This window comes from Notothenia rossii (assembly GCF_949606895.1).
Source record: "Notothenia rossii genome assembly, chromosome: 2".
Taxonomy (NCBI): Eukaryota; Metazoa; Chordata; class Actinopteri; order Perciformes; family Nototheniidae; genus Notothenia; species Notothenia rossii.
Genome location: NC_136904.1, coordinates 79,973,872 through 79,993,068, shown reverse-complemented (window position 1 = coordinate 79,993,068; position 19,197 = coordinate 79,973,872). Strand labels below are relative to the sequence as shown.

Sequence of the window (19,197 nt, the reverse complement as noted above, 5' to 3'; positions counted from 1 at the left end):
TGACTCTCAACAGAAGTTTTAAATTGCCTTTTATCTTCACTAGCACATAACTACATTTCATCTGTTGTGACTTGATAAACTTCAAAGTGTTAGAGCTCTATAATGGAAAAAGTGATGCATGCAATCCTTAAGTAAATAACTTTTTTAAATATATAGTTATATATATAGTTATATAAGCCTTAACCTACAACTAATTTATGAGAACTAAAGACAATTACACCATCGTCTTACATCAGTACTTTCTGTAAATGTAGCTTAAAACATTTAAATGTGGCTAAAATTGAAAACTGATCAGATTTCAGGTAGCATCAACTTCTCCTTACGTGACATGTTACCCTTTACAACAGCAGAGGACTGCTTTCAACCTCTTGTCTGTAAATGCAGCCTTTGGCCTACATGCAGACATGTCAGCAGTTCAGCAAATGATCTGGATCGTGGTCATTAGGCCGTTGCCCTCAGTTGTATCTGTCATTTAACCATTTGGCCTTTTGGCGATGTATGCGCATCCAGTGTGACTCCCACCTGAGTGACCTAGTCCTCGAAGGTCAAAGGTCAAGGCCTTGTTAGATATGTTTATGACGATAGCCAGGGGTCAAGGACTGTGTTTGTCTGTCTGGTGACAAGAGAGGAAACAAGGGATAGGATTCCGGTAATAGGTGAAAGATGAGAGTGGTGATGAAAGGAGGGGTTATCTGGTTCTTCACAAAGCGTATCGATCTGTTTGTGTTTCAATGGGGTGAACGGGTTTGTTGGCCGCAGTCCCAGCAGAAGTGCTGAGGTATCGGCTGCATTACAGTGGAAGTGTCGGTGCAGAGGCTGCATTTAAATTAGGGTTGAAGAATTTGAGGTCAGCTTTTGCGGTCTCTTTTTGTAATAATAGCCAGTGGCCATAAAGCCCAAAAACACAGAGGGCTTGTGAACCACATGAAAGGATAACTTTCAAGTCATAAATCTTCAGCAACTAACCTACAAAGTGTGCTGGTGCTGCCCTCGTGTGGTCGTCTTGAAGTACTACCTTATACATCCCCCAACGTTGAAAAAACAAACACCTGTCATAAATTAAGAAGGAAATTCTACACATCACTTTATTGCTGGAATTACACAGTATGGGATCTGGAGAATATAAAGTGTTGAGGAAGTATGTTCGGTTCGGTTTGTTTATTAGATAGATTATTCTGACAGTAATCAAGTTTGTTAACTGATGCTGTATATACTTCATGGAGCATTTCATCACAACCACACACACAAAACAAACAAAAACAGGTTACGGTCAGTGAGAGTAACTGCTGTAACTTCAACAGTAGAAAGAGCTTAAATCTTTAAATATCTGTGAAAGGGACACCAAGACTTTGTCTGAGGTTATCTCCGAAAATGTATATTAGGAATAAACAAATATGTGACCCTTCACTATATTTGTTGCATTATGTCAGAGGGATAAAAAAGTAATTCACAAACAGGAACAGTCAAGTTCATGTTATACCTAAGTATATATACATGTGCATTTCTTTGGGATTAGTACATTTGGTTCATGTGATGTGAGAAGTGAAAATCCTTTAACACATAGCTGTTATACGCAAAGGTGATTTTTGTTTGGTCTATTTCACCACTTCCAAATCCTCTCATATGTACACACACACACTCATGCACACACACACGCACACACACACACACACACACACACACGCACACACACACACACGCACACACACACAGGCACACAAATGCTCTTTCAGTGCTGTTTTGGATGATAATAAGGCGCTGATTGTCAGATGTTTTGGGGATCAATGGAATCTTAGATACACTCAAGTCCAACATATTCTCATAAATCTTATAAATAAAAATGGACTTAATAACACACAAAGTATTTCAATAATGACCTGAGGAGAGTATGTTGAACTATGTTAGGAGGAATGCATTATATTTACAACAGAGTGATTGTTATATATCTGTGTCTGCAACATAATGGTGATTAAGCAAATGACAAGCGTATGTAACCAGTGGTAAGTCCCACCCTTTACATTAGTATGTGTAAAAAAAGTTAAAATCTAGAATACAATGTGGCTATATCTTTGAATGCTGTGGCATTGGCAGGAAAAAGATAAAACAATGGAATAAGGCAGATAAGTAAGATTGAATAGCACCTGACTCACACAAAATGAACACCAGCTTACCAGTTTAGGGGGCATGTACTCAGTGCAGTGGTAAACTTAGTGCAATTCATTAGAGACATAATGTTGTCATGTTGTTGTGCATCAATCAGAAGGCTGCTTGGTCTCCGTGTTCTGGTTGTTAATGTTTCAATCTCCGGCTGTTTTAGCAAACCTCTGTCCCTCTCCTGTCACATGCAGGGAAATAGCACCATCATATGAAAACCGCAAGTTAAGCCAAGTCAAAGACGTCAGCGCCCACAGGATTCCTTGCAGGTTAGGAAGGAGGAATCTTTATGTATATGTCCTCTTCATGCACACCTGACAGCGGCTTATGTGTGTTCGGAGACTTCCGGCTTTTAGCGTTGTTGGGACAGGTTTCCTGAGGTAGGGAGAAAAACATCAGAAGTCCACCTTTATTACCAGGCTCATAATGTAAAGTTGATCAAAGTTAAACATACTGAAGGTCAGCAAAACAAAGATTTTCTAGGGGTGTTAAGTTACTATTTAATGTGAAATTCAATGTCTGAGCGTTTTGTCTTACGTAAACATATCCTCGTCTTCAATGGTGGCAAGCCAAAAGCTGTAGGAGTTAGCATAGTAGTTGCAGGTTCCACGACCGTGACACTCGATGAAGGGAGCACTGCGGAACTCCTCCATACAGGAACCAGGAGACGCCAGAGCCTGGCCGGAGCCCTCTGCACCGGCACTGGTGTGCTACAATAACACACCAAGAAAACTGCTTACTAACCAAATTAAACACATTTTGAAGACAGTTATTGTTTGATTTTGTAAAGACAGAATGTTTAAATGCAAAGAAAATGTTCTTCACTGACACTTTAATTCTAGATTTGTGATTAGCATGTGTGTTCTGACGTTGGCAGGAAATATGAAGAAGGTTAGAGAGATTTATATTTACATTAGCTGCTCTCCATCTACTATTCCTCTTAATTGTGTAATTAAAAAAATTGACCTCAAAACAAATTAACAAAAAAAGTTTCACGACATATGTGAGCACTTCTTTCCACACATTCCTGAATCATTACTCCTCTGGCTTGGTTGAATTATTGGTCGTGCACGGGCAAACTGAATGTATTCTTGGGATCAGATACTGTCTGTCTTACCATGACGAAAGAGTATCCAATCCATAGAGAGTCCCAGCCATGGGGGCATGATGGGATCATGATGGTCTGACTGTGAACCGCTATCACCATGGCTGGAGCTTCACACACAGAACATCTGTCCACACACACATAGGCACACACAGGAACAAAGTATGTTAAGGTCAAAAGAGTATCAAACATTTGCATTGCCAATCAACATTTAGTTAGAAAGTACAACATTTGCCCAAATTAACAGGACTTCCGGTATAAACCGTGTACATTTCTCGTCTTTTATCAGAATACAGATCCAGAGATGGTTAATCTGTTGGTTGATCAGATGATGACAACCCTGTACACCTCTAAACGATATAAATGCTGACAAACCTGCTGATGAAGGGTTTGATGCCTTGACCGGTGATAGGTGCCATGTTCATGGGCATTGGCTCAGGGGAGGTGAGCCAGTAGGAGTAATCGTTACGCGAGGCGAAGTTGCACACATTGTTGATGTTGCAGAACAGGAAGGGCATGGGGCTGAACTTCCTCAGACAGCTGCCGGCCGTACCTAAAACACAGAGCGAGTAGACATGTCATTAATCCCCAAAAACCTTTGTGATTGTCTTTATCTTACTCCTTTATATTTTCCTCTCTTGCTGTGTTATTTACCCAAGTCCTGTCCATGTGAGCGTTCGTTGCCTTGTACGTAGAGCAAGGAATAGCCGTCATATATGAGCCGGGTTCCCTCAGGACAGGTTGGAACCTCCACTGTTTGGCTGTGGCGGGTTACCAGGAACCCGTGATCCATGGATGAGGGCCCGGTGTGACCAATTTGACCTGGAACACCATCAGGTCCTGGGGGGCCAGGGTGTCCTCTGGGTCCTAAAGACATCAGGTGATTAATGAGGAATGACAGCGACAAGACAGCAGTTCTTACCCACACCATTCATCCCGATGTGTCTCTCACCCTGTGGCCCTGGAAGACCAGAGTTTCCCTTGGATCCAGCCTGACCATTATATCCAGGAATTCCATCTTCACCTTTTGGCCCTTGAACACCTGTCACACCTGAGAGAGAAAGAAAACGGCAATATAGAATTAGGAAAAATGGATAGGGAGGACAAATGAGCAGGTGAAGTGTTTGGGATACACAATTTTAAGCAAAACGTCACCTTGATGTCCTTTTTGTCCAGGGAGCCCATATGGCCCCTGGGGACCCGGTATGCCCTGAGTACCTGGAAACCCAATGTCTCCTTTGATGTAGGTGTGAGGGCCAGGGGGACCTGGGGGGCCATCAATGCCTGAAATATACAGTCTAGTGTTTAGACAACATTTTTCAGATGATCATTTTGGTTCTGATATGATTTGTAATATATGTTGTTATGATTTCTGTAATTGAGACAGAGATAGTTTTGAATATAAACAGACTGAAGCGTTTCCCCTTTATATTTACCCTTCTCTCCTTGGAATCCATTGTCTCCAAGTTCTCCTTTGAATCCAATGTCACCCCCTTGACCCCTTGTACCTAGAGTTTGCATTCAATAAGAGTGTATTTTAACGTTTGTATTGTACTCACATTCCTTTCAAAATTCATGAAGGCAAACACATTGTATGTACTCACCTGGGAAGCCAGGGACTCCCGACAATCCACTCTCTCCCTTCTGTCCAAAAAGACCTGGAAGGCCATCTTGTCCCTGTAAAACAAACACAAAGTGTAATGAAATCAGGACTGACATGCACAACTAACACAACATGTACAGAAAAAAGTCATGGGAAACGTACAGGGAGTCCAGGAGTTCCAGCATCACCCTTATGTCCCGACTCTCCCTGGAAACCAGGCTGACCCTGGCCTCCTTTGTCTCCCTTAGGGCCCCCTCTTCCTGGCACACCAGAGGTCCCTGGTACTCCTGGAGATCCTGTTTGAAAAAGTTAAGAAGACGAATAAAACCATAGATAATGTTATTCTATTCAATATAATAAGCCTACATTTAGGAGGTTCTCATCAACATAATACATTTTTGGTCTGTCATGTGTATGGCATACCTGTTACTCCGGTTTGTCCTGATGCTCCCGACTCTCCCTTAGGGCCCTCGAGGGAGTTACCTGGGTACCCCCTCTCGCCTGCCTCGCCCTGGGGTCCGTGTGAGCCTGAAAGTCCCTTGTCTCCTTTGATACCAGAGACGCCAGGATGACCTGGAGTGCCAGGGAAACCAGGACTGCCTTTGTCACCTGGATAGGGAGAGACGATGCCACATGATGAAACTCTGATTGAGTGACTGAGGGAAGATATGGAACTTTGTTGCAAAGACACTGACCTTTGCCACCAAGCACTCCAGGAGATCCAGAGAAACCTTGGCCAGATAAACCTGCAGGAGGTGGGGGGAGAAAGTAGTACCTTACAGTAAGTCTCTAAAAAATATGTATTATGGGGGTCTGCAGAGGAAAACAACTTAAATCTACCCCTTGTCTGCTGATATTAGTTGTTATATATTACCATAATAGGAGAATGCACTGCTACCTGAACCCCTGACTTTAGGTGATGGGTTGTGTTTGACTACTTAATCAAGTGTTTGTGTTTTCTGGTCAAATGTGCTTGCACTGGTTAAGAGTGCTTGTTTGAAGCTTAATTTGAATATCCCGAAGCAGAGTATGGCTGTATGATATGAGATGAGGCTATTCTATGTGAAAGCGTATCAAAAAACAAGGAAATTATTTAGTCTCTTCTTAACTCCCCAACACTAACCTGGGTCTCCTCTTTCCCCTGAGGATCCTGGGATGCCATCTATTCCAGGATCTCCCTTCACTCCAGGAACACCAGGGGGTCCCTGCAAGCCGCCTTCCCCTGAAGGAGAAGATGTGATTTTTATCATTTACCAGGATGGCAGAGTTCTTACAGACAAATCCCAGTGAACAAAAAAACTGATCACATTACTGATGATTACAGTGATTGATGTTAGCATTTATCAGATTAGTTTAATAAATAGATGATGTTACTTACCAGGGCGACCATCAGGACCAGTTTCTCCTGCAGACCCCGACAGCCCAGGAGTTCCCTTCTCACCTGGTCTACCTGACTGACCTGCACACACACACACACACACACACACACACACACACACACACAAACACGCACACACCAAAATATTATCCATCTATCCAGTGTGTTAAAGACTTATAGGATAGAAGAAACAGCACAGACTGAAATCTGACCTGAATACCCGACGCTTCCCTTGTCTCCCTTGGTTCCTTGCAGTCCTGCATTGCCGGACATCCCCTCGTGACCCTTGAGACCCCTCTCTCCTGCAGTTCCTGGGAATCCGGGCTGGCCTGTCTGACCCTGTGAGAGTTGAGGAGAGGAAAGGAATACTATGTAAAGACTAATAAGACACTGATCACTAATGAGGAACAAATTCAATTTGCAAAACTATATATATACTATATTGCATTAAAACCAACAAACAAACTAAGGCTGAGTAGTTTTGAAAATAAATACTATTGTAATTTGTTAAGGAAATAATTATTCTAACATTACAATTGTTATTTTCATTAACAAGACCTATTGAAATAATGATTTTTGCAGGGGTCTGTACCACACAAAGATGGTTTCTTCAGTCTGTATACATATGTCTGGAAGTATATGCAGCAACGATTTTGAATTTCGTGTTGAGTACATTTTGTAGCTCTTAGTTTACATTCATTCTTCTGTACACTGTAGGTATATTCATAGGTTGTGTAACATTAGAACATTTTAGTGGCTGTTGGTTTTTACAAGATAGAGTTTTGATTGTGATTATTTTCCTAGGTGTTTCATGACCACCTAAGCCTGGCAAGAGCTACAACTACAAATGGCGAGTGTTAACAGGATGGGTAGTTAAATATAGAGAGCCACAGTATCATTTTGAGCCCCTTTTCGTACGTCTAGTGTTCTCAAACATAATATTTATTATAGCCAATGATTACCTTTTCTCCTGGAGTTCCTGGGAGCCCAATACCTGGGTCACCACCTGTTCCCTTGTCACCTTTCTGTCCATCTGTGCCTCTGAATCCGGTATGTCCTGTTGTACCAGAATCTCCTTTACTACCCTGTGGACCAGACAGACCTGCACAAACACACACATAGGCCGAAACATGCAGATTAATAACAAGAGTCTAATTTAAAATGCATTAAAAAACGTTACTCACAATTGAATATAACATTTTGATTTTCCCTTGCTTGAAATACTCTCAATACAGCTGTTTATACTTCAACTGTTGCTGGACAAGATGTTATGTTTGTAACACACATGATACATGTTTGCAAAAGCATTTCAATGACACACACTTTGTTAGTTTAATTTGTGCAATCTTACCGGGGATTCCCATCTCTCCTACAGTGCCTTTCTGTCCAGGTTGTCCGAAATTGCCCGGCTCTCCAGGAAAACCAGAGTCTCCTTTCTCACCTGAGACAGATCAGTGAGAGTCATGGATCAATATCTAATTTATTTTCGCTTTATTTTTACTGGGTGATGAAGCAAGTGTAGAGTGGAATGGACCGGAGAGTTAATTTGAATAGAACATATAGAGATGGTAAACCAATGTCTACATAGTTTAAATATCCTATAAAGAAATGTAAAAGAATTTGAGGTTGCTGTTCATGTGCTCACCTGGTTGGCCAGGTGATCCAGACTCTCCATTTTTGCCTGACATTCCAGGGTTACCAGGAAGTCCTCGGTGGCCTTTCTCTCCAGTGCCCCCTGAGTCACCTGATAGGAACATTAATGAAACATCACATTGACTTATTTCTTAAACAATGGGTAATTGGAAAGAATTAACGGAACTGCTTGAAATGAATCAACGCATATTCTCTCATTGAGCAAAGGGCCAGTATGTTGATTTTCACCTCTGTTTCCAAGGTCTCCCTTCTCCCCCTTCATGTGCTCCATGTCCACTTCACTCATGTTTCCAGGAGGACCCTGCAGACCTCGATCTCCCCTCTCTCCTTTGAGTCCTGACTCTCCAATACTACCTCTTGGCCCAGTAATACCTGGATCACCTGAGAGCAACGGTAGAAAGATACATTGTTATTTCTGCTAATAAATCTTTCTATTTAAACTTGTAAAGCATAATCTGTATGACCAGTATTATGAAGGCTTTAGAGCAAACTATACTTAGATAAATAGAAAATAAGGTTTTCCTTACCTATCAGTCCATGAGATCCAGACGTACCAGGTGGTCCAGGAAATCCTGGTATTCCCGGTGTCCCTATGACACCCATCTCACCTTTAATACCTGTTTAACAAAAAGACACATTACTTCCACAGTAGTAAGAGCAGTGTGTGCTTTAAAAAGGCAAAATGAAACATTGCTATTCATTAATGAAGGTTGTAGAAATGTACTTGTTTATGATAATATAAGGAACTGACCTTTTTCTGTGTGTGCAAGTGCTACAATTACAAAACAAGAAAAATACAAGAAAATCACACATCAGTCAGTCTCACCTTGTGTTCCAATGAGTCCTTCCCTGCCAGGTAGACCTGCTCGTCCGGGCAGTCCTTTATATCCTGACGTTCCTGGGAACCCGGATTGTCCCTTCGCTCCCTGAGGCCCCGGCATGTCCAGACCAGGAGAACCGGGGTAGCCCTTGTCTCCCTTTACACCTCCTCTACCTATTCAGCATGCACACACAGAAATATAACACCATACATGAAGTCAGGTGAGGCAAATGAGGGGTGTGTTTCAGTTTCACATTTTTAATGGTGAATCAGGAACATCTCACATGTCACAGAGAACATCACATAGCTTTGTTTCTTTCAACTGTCTATTCAAGTGTCCATGCAATCACAATACCAGGAAACTGAAGGAACTATAATTAATGAAGGCATTATTAATCTTATAATTTACACCTGTACTTTTCCCTCAGGGAATGTTTGGAGGCTGAGTTTGTGCTTACCATGTGGTCCGGACTCTCCAGCTGGTCCTGGTGGTCCGGGGGCTCCGGGTGAACCTTTACCTGGAGAACCTGGCACGCCGACCAGTCCAGGAGGTCCTGGGACTCCCACATCACCTAATTTTGACCATAACAAAGAAAAACAATGTTGTAATTGCTACAGGAGATGGGCATTTTAACTCTGTGGCATGGACTACATCCAACCAAGCTTAACACAAGCAATGTTGTAAGCGTGATGCAGTACCTTGGATTCCCTGATCTCCCGTAGGTCCAGTCTGGCCTTCTAGTCCAGGAATACCAGGTCGTCCAAAGCCACCCTTATCTCCCGGGAAGCCAGTAATTCCTGGTTGGCCTTGCGAACCTTTTGGGCCTGGAAGACCTCGCCCTGGCTCACCCTAAAGAGTAAAAAATATAATCTCTGATTTGCACTCTCCCAACAGTTATTTGACATGAAATACAATTCTCCATTCTCCAATGTCCATACGTTTTGTATTGTATAACATAGCTGTTGGAAGCACTCCGATAGACTTGTCTAATGCTCTCTCATGTTCCTAAAATCAACTCAACTCATCAGAACCAGAATACCTCAGGTCCCTTGTTGAGTCACTTTCACATTGTGTGGCCATTGTGTTACCTTAATATCCAACTGTATGAAATTAAATTAGGATCAGAATACATATACAGAAAAATACACACTTTTGGTCCAGGTGTACCACTTTGTCCAGTCAAGCCATCCTGTCCACCTCTTCCTGTCTCTCCTGATAATCCTGGAGCTCCTGGTAATCCATTGATTCCTAGAAACATGGTCAAAACATTTCCTCTTAGTGTCGTCCTGTTAATGTACAAACACTTCTGTGATGCATCAACAGATTTGAGGAATAGGTCAAACTTTTTTCACTTTTTTTTAAACTATTCCTTTCTTTTTGCATTTACTTTTAATATTTACTTGCACTATATTTTTCTGTTTTTCTGTAATATTGTGTTGCACTGTTGGAGAAGCCTGTGACCCAAGATTTTCATCGACATAACTACTATGTAGCTATGGTTGTATGACTAATAAAGAACCTTGAACCTTTAACCTTGAAACATGGAGTAACATACCTTTAGGACCAGTTGGACCAGGTAATCCAATACCCTGGGGTCCATATTCACCCTTCTGTCCTGGGAAACCGGGCAACCCTCGATCTCCCTGAAGGCCTCTGTCACCTGCAGCCAGCACCAAGACACAAGGTAAACCGGACCACTCGCTAACAATCAGCACATATATGTGATTCGTCAGAATTTGTTTTGTTTTTTCTGTAATAAGGTTGCTTAAACTCTGCTCCTCCACCCAATTTTAGACATATTTAATTGATAAAACACACGCTTAAATTCATTGATTGATCCTGATACAAGCAACTTATTTCAAATAATGTATTAAGAATACCTTTTATAGGTGTCTAAATGAGTTCAAATTCAAACATGTTGATTGGTGTTGCTGCTCACCTTGAAGTCCAGGAATGCCAGTTTCGCCGTGTGCTCCAGGTACTCCCTGAGATCCAGCCGTGCTCTCACCTTGACCTGGCTCACCTTTAACACCTGGTGAATGCAAGGTTTATGTTATACATGAATTCATGTTCATTAGGTTTGTATTTATGCATTATCAGAGAGACTTTCTTCAGATGTGCATTTGAGATTGAAATGTCCGACTATATGAGTTCTCTCTGTGGATATCTCATGCCTACCAGGTTGTCCAGGAGTTCCAGGAGTTCCGTGCCTTCCATGACCACCTTTCTCTCCAGGCTCTCCAGTTCGACCGAAGCCAGGCTGGCCCGGTGGACCCCTCTCTCCTGGAGGCCCGATCAGACCAGTGTTCCCATCTTGTCCACGGTCACCCTTTATGCCCTCCCTGGCCTGAAATAAATTAACTGATTGTCAAATATACTTTGATTTAATGTTGGCAGTACATTTATTAACAAAATGTTAATCTAGTGGAGCTGTCCTAATATTCTATATTTTTCGAACACACACACTTACCGATTCTCCTTTGTGGCCTTGTATACCAGGGAAACCATCTCTCCCCGGCTGTCCATCCAGGCCGGGCCTCCCTGGAGTACCAGAAAGACCAGGCAGACCTTTCTCTCCTTTCAAACCATCAACTCCAGTAACGTCCCCTGGCTCGCCAACAGCACCAGTGGCTCCAATCAACCCGGGAGAACCTTGAGAACCCTGCACACGAGTTGATTAAAATATATCTCGACTTCAATTAAATGAAGGATAAACTCTGACAACAATTTTTCACAAGTGTTGCAGACATTATTCTACTTACAGGATTTCCAGTTTGTCCAGAAACGCCAGAAGTACCCTTTTGTCCCTTGCCTCCTACTGGCCCTGGAGGCCCTGCCGAGTGAAAATGGAAAGTTGTACATATTTCATACTCAATATTCATCATTGTTTGTTTTTGTTTTGTTTTTAAGTCAGTTTGTTGAACATGTCAGGAACAAAAACATACAACAATAATATATATATATATATATATTCTCTCTTTTTTCCCTTTTCTTTTCTCACTGAAATTAATAATTATAACAAAGTACAAAAAAAAAATAATAACAAAAAAAAGAATGCAATAATAATCCTCAAATAGTCTGTCATGTTCAACAGGGAAGCTTAAAAAAACGTTTCTGGTCCTACCCCCTCTAGCATATATTTTTCTTATAAATAAAATATTAGGTCAACGTCATCAGCGACAAGTTTGTCTGGTTAATTTGTTTGCTTTTTGTTTTTTTACAAAACAATCAGAAAGAAATTACTTTTACAACAAATGGGATTTTACAGGTCCTGTTCATAACCATTAATGATTTGGCTCCTAAATAATACTTTCAGTTTAGATAGACTTGTACAATATTTCAGTGCATCATTACAGTTGTTCCACAGACTAATACCTTTTGATGAGATGCAAGGAAGTTTGGCATTTGTTCGTACGGGTGGTTTTTTGAAAATGCCGTTTCCTCTCAACATGTGCATGCTTTCTCTCTATATGAAAAGTCCCTGGACATTATGAGGTAATTGTTGATTTGCGGCTTTGAAGATAATTTGAATAGTTTTATAGTCAACCGGGTCTTGTAATTTTACTGTTTTTAGTTTGATGAACAATTTATTTGTTGGTTCTCTGTACGTAGTTTTATGTATAACTCGTATGGCTCTTTTTTGCAGGATGAAGATAGGATGTGTATTTGTTTTATATGTGTTCCCCCAAACTTCCACACAATACATCATGTATGGAAGTATGAAGGAGCAGTACAGCATAAACAAGGAAGCTTGATTAATTAGGTATTTGGCTTTATTCAGAATTGCTATTGATTTGCATATTTTGGCTTTGATATTTGTGGTTTCCAACTTAATTTATTGTCTATAATTACTCCAAGGAATTTTATTTCCGATACTCTTTCTAATTGGACGCAATTTATAGTGAGTTTCTTCTCTGTATTGGTCGATCGATTCCCAAATATTATGAGTTTGGTTTTGCTTGCGTTCAATGTTAATTTATTTTGGTCAAACCAGATCTTCATCCTGCTCAGTTCCTTCTCCATTGTGACCAATAGCTGTTCTAAATCGTCCCCACAGCAGAGTAGACTTGTGTCGTCTGCCAAAAGAATGGTTTTAATAGTTTTTGATACTTCACATATATTGTTAATATACAGAATAAATAGTAATGGCCCCAAGACTGAGCTGTGAGGCACCCCACATGTGACTTGCAGTAGTTGTGATTTATGGCTTTGTAGTTCAACGTACTGTTCCCTGTTATGTAGGTAGCTGGTTAGCCATGATAGTGCAACACCTCTAATGCCATATCTCTGTAGTTTTTTCATTAATAATTCATGGTCAAACTTGTCAAATGCTTTTTTAAGGTCCAGAAATATCCCTATTGCATATTATTTCTTTTCTATTGCCTTAGTAATGTGTTCCATAAATTCGATAACTGCAAATGATGTAGTTCTGTTTGCTCTGAAACCATATTGTTGTTCATAGAGTATGTTATGTTTGGTGATGAAGTCATTTAGTCTCGTATAGTAGATTTCTTCCAGTATTTTAGAAAACTGTGAGAGCAATGAAATTGGTCTATAGTTTGACAGTACATGTTTATCTCCAGATTTATGTATTGGTATGACTTTAGCAGTTTTCATTTTATTTGGAAATACACCGGTTTGTATTGACTGATTACATGAGTTAGTGGTTTGGCTATACATTCAATAATGTTTTTAACTGTATACATGTCAATATCATGACAGTCTGTAGACCTTTTACTCTTAAGTTTTTTAACTGTGTCAATAATTTCATTTTCATCAGTCTCTCTTAAGAATATAGTTTCCTTCACATATATATCTTTACTTTCAACACCATCACTACAACCAGTATTTGGAATTTCCCCACCTAGACAAGGACCAACATTGACAAAGTACTCTGAGGTCTGAAAGTACAACTGAGGTCATGTCATAAATTACGGTATCGTTTTTTGACAGAAAACTGTTTGGGTATGGTGCCTTTCCATTTCCTTTTTTAATAATGGTATTTAATACATTCCATGTGTTTTTAACGTTATTTTTGTTATCCTCCAATAATTTGTTGTAATGATCCATTTTGCTACATCGTATTATCTTTGTTAGTTTGTTTTTGTATGTCTTGTATTTTTGTTCAGCCTCTACTGATCCATTCTTTAAGAAGTCTTTATATAATTCATTTTTCGTTTTACATGCATTTAATATTCCCTTAGTGATCCATAGTTTTTCAGCATATTTTTGTTTCACTATTTTCTTTACACGAGGACAATGTTTTTCATACAGCCCTGAGAGAATATGTAGAAATGATTCATAGGCTTCATTTGCATCTGGTACATACACTTTGTTCCAGTCTTGTTTAGATAATTCTTTTTTAAAAGAATGAACAGACTCTGGTGTTTTGTGTCTTGTAATTTTGACTTTTCTGGTGTCTTTTTTGATCCTAGTACAGTTCTGTATTGTTGTAAAGACTGGCAGGTGATCACTTGTGTCATTGATTAATATTCCACTTATTACTTTCCTATCCATAACATTTGTGAATATGTTCTCAATGAGTGTAGCACTGTGTGATGTTATTCTGGTTGGTCGTGTGATTGTAGGATATAAACTGTTGCTATATATAGAATTAATAAATTCTGTAGTTGCATTGTGTTCTTGTGGGTTCAGCAAATCAATGTTAAAATCTCCACATACAAAGAGCATTTTCTTGCTGCTTGTGTAGTTATAAAGTTCAGCTAGCTTTTTCTCAAATGTGTCAATACATGATCCTGGTTTTCTATACACACAGCCTATCAGAAGGTTTTTAGATGTTTTCATTTCAATTTCTACTGTTATGCATTCCATAATGTTGTCTATAGCGAAAGACATATTACTGACAGATCGACTTTTGTAACTTTTGTTAATATAAAGTGCAGTCCCCCCACCTTGTGGGTGTCAAAACACAGAAAAATATCCAATCATTAAAGATTTGTACAATGAAACAAGCTGTGGTCCCAAGTCCTCAGATGGCCATGGAAATAATCATATTAAAGGTAGAATGGAGAAACCAGCTTGAGTGCGCTAGAATTTGAAAGTACGCAGCTGAAAAAAATCTGCCCCTTTCTTCACACTTCCTTACAGAGCCCCTCCTCCAACACACACGAACGTGCACATGACCAATGAGGGCACGAGATAAGTTTATGCACGAGATGGAAGGCTGACAGGCAGGTAGGCCATCCAGTTATTTTAGCCGGGCCGGCTTACAGTACTACGGTTTACACAGATGACATTTTTTTATGTATTTATTGTCAAAACATTTAATGTATTCATTGCTATTGGGATGTTAAGAGCATTCCATGGAATATAACAAAAAGTGTTTCTGAAGTGAATTACCTACCCCACCTTTAAGCTCACGGCCCCAATACATTTTTTGCTAGACCCCGCCGTTTATTTTCAATGTGACCAAATTCACTCACCCCCATCTCCTTTAGGGCCGTGTGGGCCAGGTAATCCAGGTGGGCCGGAACCTTCACATTGAACACAGGTATCTCCTATGTCACCTGAAAGGAGAAACAGCAGCTTCAAGATAACTATGATGCAAATGTGCCTAGAAAAGTAGTCTAACTGCAGAAGTAGTACATTCGGCCACTAAGGTACAACAACACCTTAAAGAAAGAAACTGAATTTTAATCTTTTCATTTATTGATGTCCTGTATTGATGAGCATTTACTGTTGAGATTCCTACCTTTCTGTCCTAATTCTCCTTGTAACCCTGGAGATCCAGCTGGGCCAGGAGCTCCTTTCTCATTGTTGCATTCATTAGGGTCAACTGTGTAGACACATTAGGTTATAAAATAATTTGTAGGTTAACACTATTGTTGTCAATTATTGAAAAGATTGTTATATTCAAAAATAAGGCATACGTGGTGGTCCAGCTGGTCCAGGGAGTCCAGGGTTTCCCGGTTGTCCCGGAGGTCCAACGAGAGACTCTCCATCCAGTCCCCTGTCTCCTTTCTCTCCAAAGTGTCCTTTCTGTCCCGTCTCTCCGCGAGGCCCCTCAATGTACCGGCCTGAAGTAAAAGTCATCGGAGCCAGTTAGGTTGTTATCCAGGTTAGCGTGTGTCTCACTGACATATTAAGCCTTAATGCAACGTTTTTATATCATATAGAAATATAATGTCATTGTACCTGCAGGACCTGCCTCTCCCTGAGGACCAGGAAAACCTGTGGATAAAGAGGAAACCAAAATGAAAAAAAAATATCATAACGTGTAAACTGATCCAAGGTAGGTGTTTATTCGTATGTATAACTGGGGCATACCATGGCCTTACATTACCTTTTACTCCTTGGAACCCTGGGTTACCACTTGGGCCGGGAGGACCAGGGGCACCATTACCCTGAAATGACATAATAACAAACATTAAGGATGCATGGCCGTTGATTAAAATTATGTTTTGTACACCAATCTACCTAAACTAAGAACGGTTCATTTCTTACCTGTCATTATCCTTGGAATGCACACACAATAGAAAATATAGATATTCTTTTATTTGAACAACTGAAGAACACAATCACAAACTACAGTCACAACACACTATTGTAATTTTACTCTTATTTAAAGGCATTTTAAAATTGTGCTTTATTAAAGAAGTAAAAATAGAAAAGACAAATAAATCCTAACTGTAAGGAATAAACTTAACACCAGGATGAAAGTAGTGTTTTACTTATCGCTATATTTAGTTGAACACACTTTGCCCCTCTGAGACCACCAAACATCACTGAAGGACGTGTATGTGTTTGGTAAGATGTGTCTTCTGGTGCACCCTTAGCCACCCTCGACAGTGATGTCACAGAGCGCTGCGAAATCCTTGAGTACAATTCAAAATCACTGTTACAGAGTTAAAAAATAAACTACTCGTGGTCAACTAAAATCAACATTTTGGGTTTTAACTTGTTCTTTAAGTCGCACCTTTTGAGAATCGCTGCCAATGTAAATGTAATGCTATTAAAATGTGAAGGCATTTAATATAAAACCATGTCATATACAGCATATACCATCTGTGTAATTGTTGTTTCTGTTAAAAGTGATTTGTGTAATACCAACAACAGGTGTCCTTTATAGAAGCTTCAGGTCTAACTTACGCAAAGTTATCCGATGCACTTTTCTCAAACTAGTCATGGAAGATATTATAAACCGGTAAAATCAGTCTATTGTCCCTTTAACATGGTCTCACATTTAACTAAATAAAAATCTGGTGACATCTGCTGGTAGTTTCAAGACTTACATATCCTGGCGGTCCTTTTTCTCCCTTTTCACCCTGAAACAAGAGAGAGTTTAGTATTTAGGATGACTTCAGGAAATTTCAGGTACTGGACTTGGATATCTGCAAAGTACGTAAAAGTTGCAGTAGTTACCTGGGAACCAGTGAATCCAGCAGTTCCAGGAAAGCCTTTTTCTCCCTGTATTAAAGTATGTTGGTAGTTTAGCAATGAATAGTTCAAAAATAAAACAAAAGCAAACAAGAGTTGGATGGTGGAGGCCAATAGGTGATAATACAGTAAGTTATATTTACCTTCGACCCATCATCCCCATCCTTGCCAAATTTTCCCTAAAATGGCAGGAACACTTACTTTAATGGGTTAAGTTTTCACATACTTTTTTTCAAAAATGTATTAAAACATTTAACCATCCCATAGAGAGAGATTTTTGCAACTTACTCTTGATCCAGGAGGGCCAACTTCACCTTTGATACCATATAGATGAGGGACACAAAAGCCCTGCAAAGGAAATGAATCAGAAGTTTCAAAAAAGTAGAAAAGTTTGACCTAAAGATAACAAACAGCCTCTGTGCACAGTAAAGCATACACCACAACATTTGAATGCAAATAACTTACTTTGTCTCCTTGGTCTCCCTTAAGTCCTCTTTCACCCTTTAGGAATAACAAACATAAACACACTCAGAAAAGATCACAAAATCCGAATCATCAAACGTGTAGCAATCGTGGTTTATTCATCCACGAAAAAGCTACATTTGTATTCAGTTTTGAAAGGGCTGAGTGAGTACCTGTGGTCCAGGTACATGCACTGTGGGACGTCCTCCTTCCACTCCCAGTGTTGTCCCAGGAGGGCCGGGGGGGCCACGAAATCCTGGATCACCCTGCACACAGACGGCAATGATCACCACAACTTCCACAACCAAATACATGTTTAAAGTAATAATACATTAACCATTATTCACAAAATTGAATTGAAATAGGCTAGTCATTTTGTGAAAACCAAATTAAACTCGTGAAATAAATATGAATTCCCGGTAGACATTAACAAACCTATTGAAATCCTCATTTGATTAAATAGTTATTACAAGACAGCATTCAAAAGAACATTTCACAAACCCCCAACATGTCCCTTGTCTCAAAATATGTATGTTTTACCCAGCATGTATACAGTAGCAGGAGCAACCTTATTACCACTTTATAATACAGTAATATCAAGGTAAGAGATTGTAATATATTTGTTATTCAAAGGTCAAATATAAAAATTAGATAACCTCAAAATAATCAGGTTAATTATTAAATGAATAACATATTTTAAATGCAAGTATTTTTTCCTGAAAACACAAGGTAGCCCAGACATTACTCCATTGTTAATGTTTTATTTCTGAACCGTAAAGTGCCCCTGAAGCTGTGTAGACAGTGAAAGCATCCCATAAGAAGAGTAGCTTTTTTGCAGACAACTTTTAAAAAAGAGAAATTCTCACCTTCTCTCCTTTCTCACTCACAAAGGCCAGCTTGTCACCCTACAGGGAGGTAAAAAACAGTTCCTATAAGATCTCACCTGGGAGATAAAAGTCATTAAAGGGTGGATATCTTTTACAAGTGTAAAATAATTGTATTGATTACTCTTACCTTCTCTCCAGGAGGGCCAGGGGGGCCAGAATCTCCCTGTAAACAGAAACATAATTAGTAAACACACTGATAAATTCATCAGCCACCATTATATGCACATTTAGAAATCTACACAGATTCAACTTCATTTTTTGTGCTCTTTCCAATACAGAGTGGTATTATTTTTAAAGATAATCATGGCTCTCTGTATACCCGATATTCCGTAACTTTGACTCACTTTGGGTCCATGAAAGCCTGTTCGTCCGGGAGGTCCAACTGGTCCAGGAAATCCACTTGTTCCCTGGGAGAAAAAGACGAGTTTGGGAACCGCATGGGTTTAAATGGAAACTCAAATAACACTGTCTCAGTCTTTCTCATTTTCTTGCGACAGACAGCAAAAACACACACAAACAAACTTACAGGTAGTCCAGGTGTGCCAGCAAATCCTTTGTCTCCTCTCAAGGGAACAATCCCGATCACACCACCAGGGTCACCCTGTAGGAGAGAAGATACATGGTTTTGAAGTTGTAGATGGGAAACATTTAGATATAAAAAACTTAACAATTCACAAATCAAAGCTGACCTTCATTCCAGGAATTCCTGAGATGCCCTGAGAAGAGATTAATATAGT

At 39.9% G+C, this 19,197-nt stretch overlaps 1 protein-coding gene across 1 annotated transcript in view; it reads right to left on the bottom strand.

Annotated features, from left to right (window-relative positions):
- Positions 1-1,059: 1,059 nt before the first annotated feature.
- col4a1 (collagen, type IV, alpha 1) overlaps positions 1,060-19,197 on the bottom strand; it is a 40,125-nt gene continuing 21,987 nt past the window's right edge. The window contains exons 8-52 of the mRNA XM_079662474.1: positions 19,150-19,176; positions 18,987-19,061; positions 18,805-18,867; positions 18,588-18,623; positions 18,440-18,478; positions 17,747-17,839; positions 17,577-17,612; positions 17,400-17,459; positions 17,255-17,290; positions 17,097-17,141; positions 16,967-16,999; positions 16,018-16,078; positions 15,870-15,905; positions 15,605-15,751; positions 15,427-15,510; positions 15,158-15,241; positions 11,477-11,547; positions 11,185-11,376; positions 10,893-11,061; positions 10,654-10,746; positions 10,270-10,374; positions 9,865-9,962; positions 9,413-9,563; positions 9,172-9,285; positions 8,720-8,887; positions 8,421-8,510; positions 8,122-8,274; positions 7,886-7,984; positions 7,592-7,681; positions 7,203-7,342; positions 6,453-6,579; positions 6,241-6,321; positions 5,986-6,084; positions 5,558-5,608; positions 5,286-5,471; positions 5,025-5,158; positions 4,864-4,936; positions 4,696-4,767; positions 4,415-4,543; positions 4,212-4,310; positions 3,914-4,126; positions 3,635-3,812; positions 3,272-3,386; positions 2,692-2,864; positions 1,060-2,529 (exon numbers count right to left, since the gene is read on the bottom strand). Coding sequence (XP_079518600.1) covers positions 2,442-2,529; positions 2,692-2,864; positions 3,272-3,386; positions 3,635-3,812; positions 3,914-4,126; positions 4,212-4,310; positions 4,415-4,543; positions 4,696-4,767; positions 4,864-4,936; positions 5,025-5,158; positions 5,286-5,471; positions 5,558-5,608; positions 5,986-6,084; positions 6,241-6,321; positions 6,453-6,579; positions 7,203-7,342; positions 7,592-7,681; positions 7,886-7,984; positions 8,122-8,274; positions 8,421-8,510; positions 8,720-8,887; positions 9,172-9,285; positions 9,413-9,563; positions 9,865-9,962; positions 10,270-10,374; positions 10,654-10,746; positions 10,893-11,061; positions 11,185-11,376; positions 11,477-11,547; positions 15,158-15,241; positions 15,427-15,510; positions 15,605-15,751; positions 15,870-15,905; positions 16,018-16,078; positions 16,967-16,999; positions 17,097-17,141; positions 17,255-17,290; positions 17,400-17,459; positions 17,577-17,612; positions 17,747-17,839; positions 18,440-18,478; positions 18,588-18,623; positions 18,805-18,867; positions 18,987-19,061; positions 19,150-19,176 — 4,506 coding nt within the window. The 3' untranslated portion in view covers positions 1,060-2,441. The remainder of the gene's footprint in view (positions 2,530-2,691; positions 2,865-3,271; positions 3,387-3,634; positions 3,813-3,913; positions 4,127-4,211; positions 4,311-4,414; positions 4,544-4,695; positions 4,768-4,863; positions 4,937-5,024; positions 5,159-5,285; positions 5,472-5,557; positions 5,609-5,985; positions 6,085-6,240; positions 6,322-6,452; positions 6,580-7,202; positions 7,343-7,591; positions 7,682-7,885; positions 7,985-8,121; positions 8,275-8,420; positions 8,511-8,719; positions 8,888-9,171; positions 9,286-9,412; positions 9,564-9,864; positions 9,963-10,269; positions 10,375-10,653; positions 10,747-10,892; positions 11,062-11,184; positions 11,377-11,476; positions 11,548-15,157; positions 15,242-15,426; positions 15,511-15,604; positions 15,752-15,869; positions 15,906-16,017; positions 16,079-16,966; positions 17,000-17,096; positions 17,142-17,254; positions 17,291-17,399; positions 17,460-17,576; positions 17,613-17,746; positions 17,840-18,439; positions 18,479-18,587; positions 18,624-18,804; positions 18,868-18,986; positions 19,062-19,149; positions 19,177-19,197) is intronic.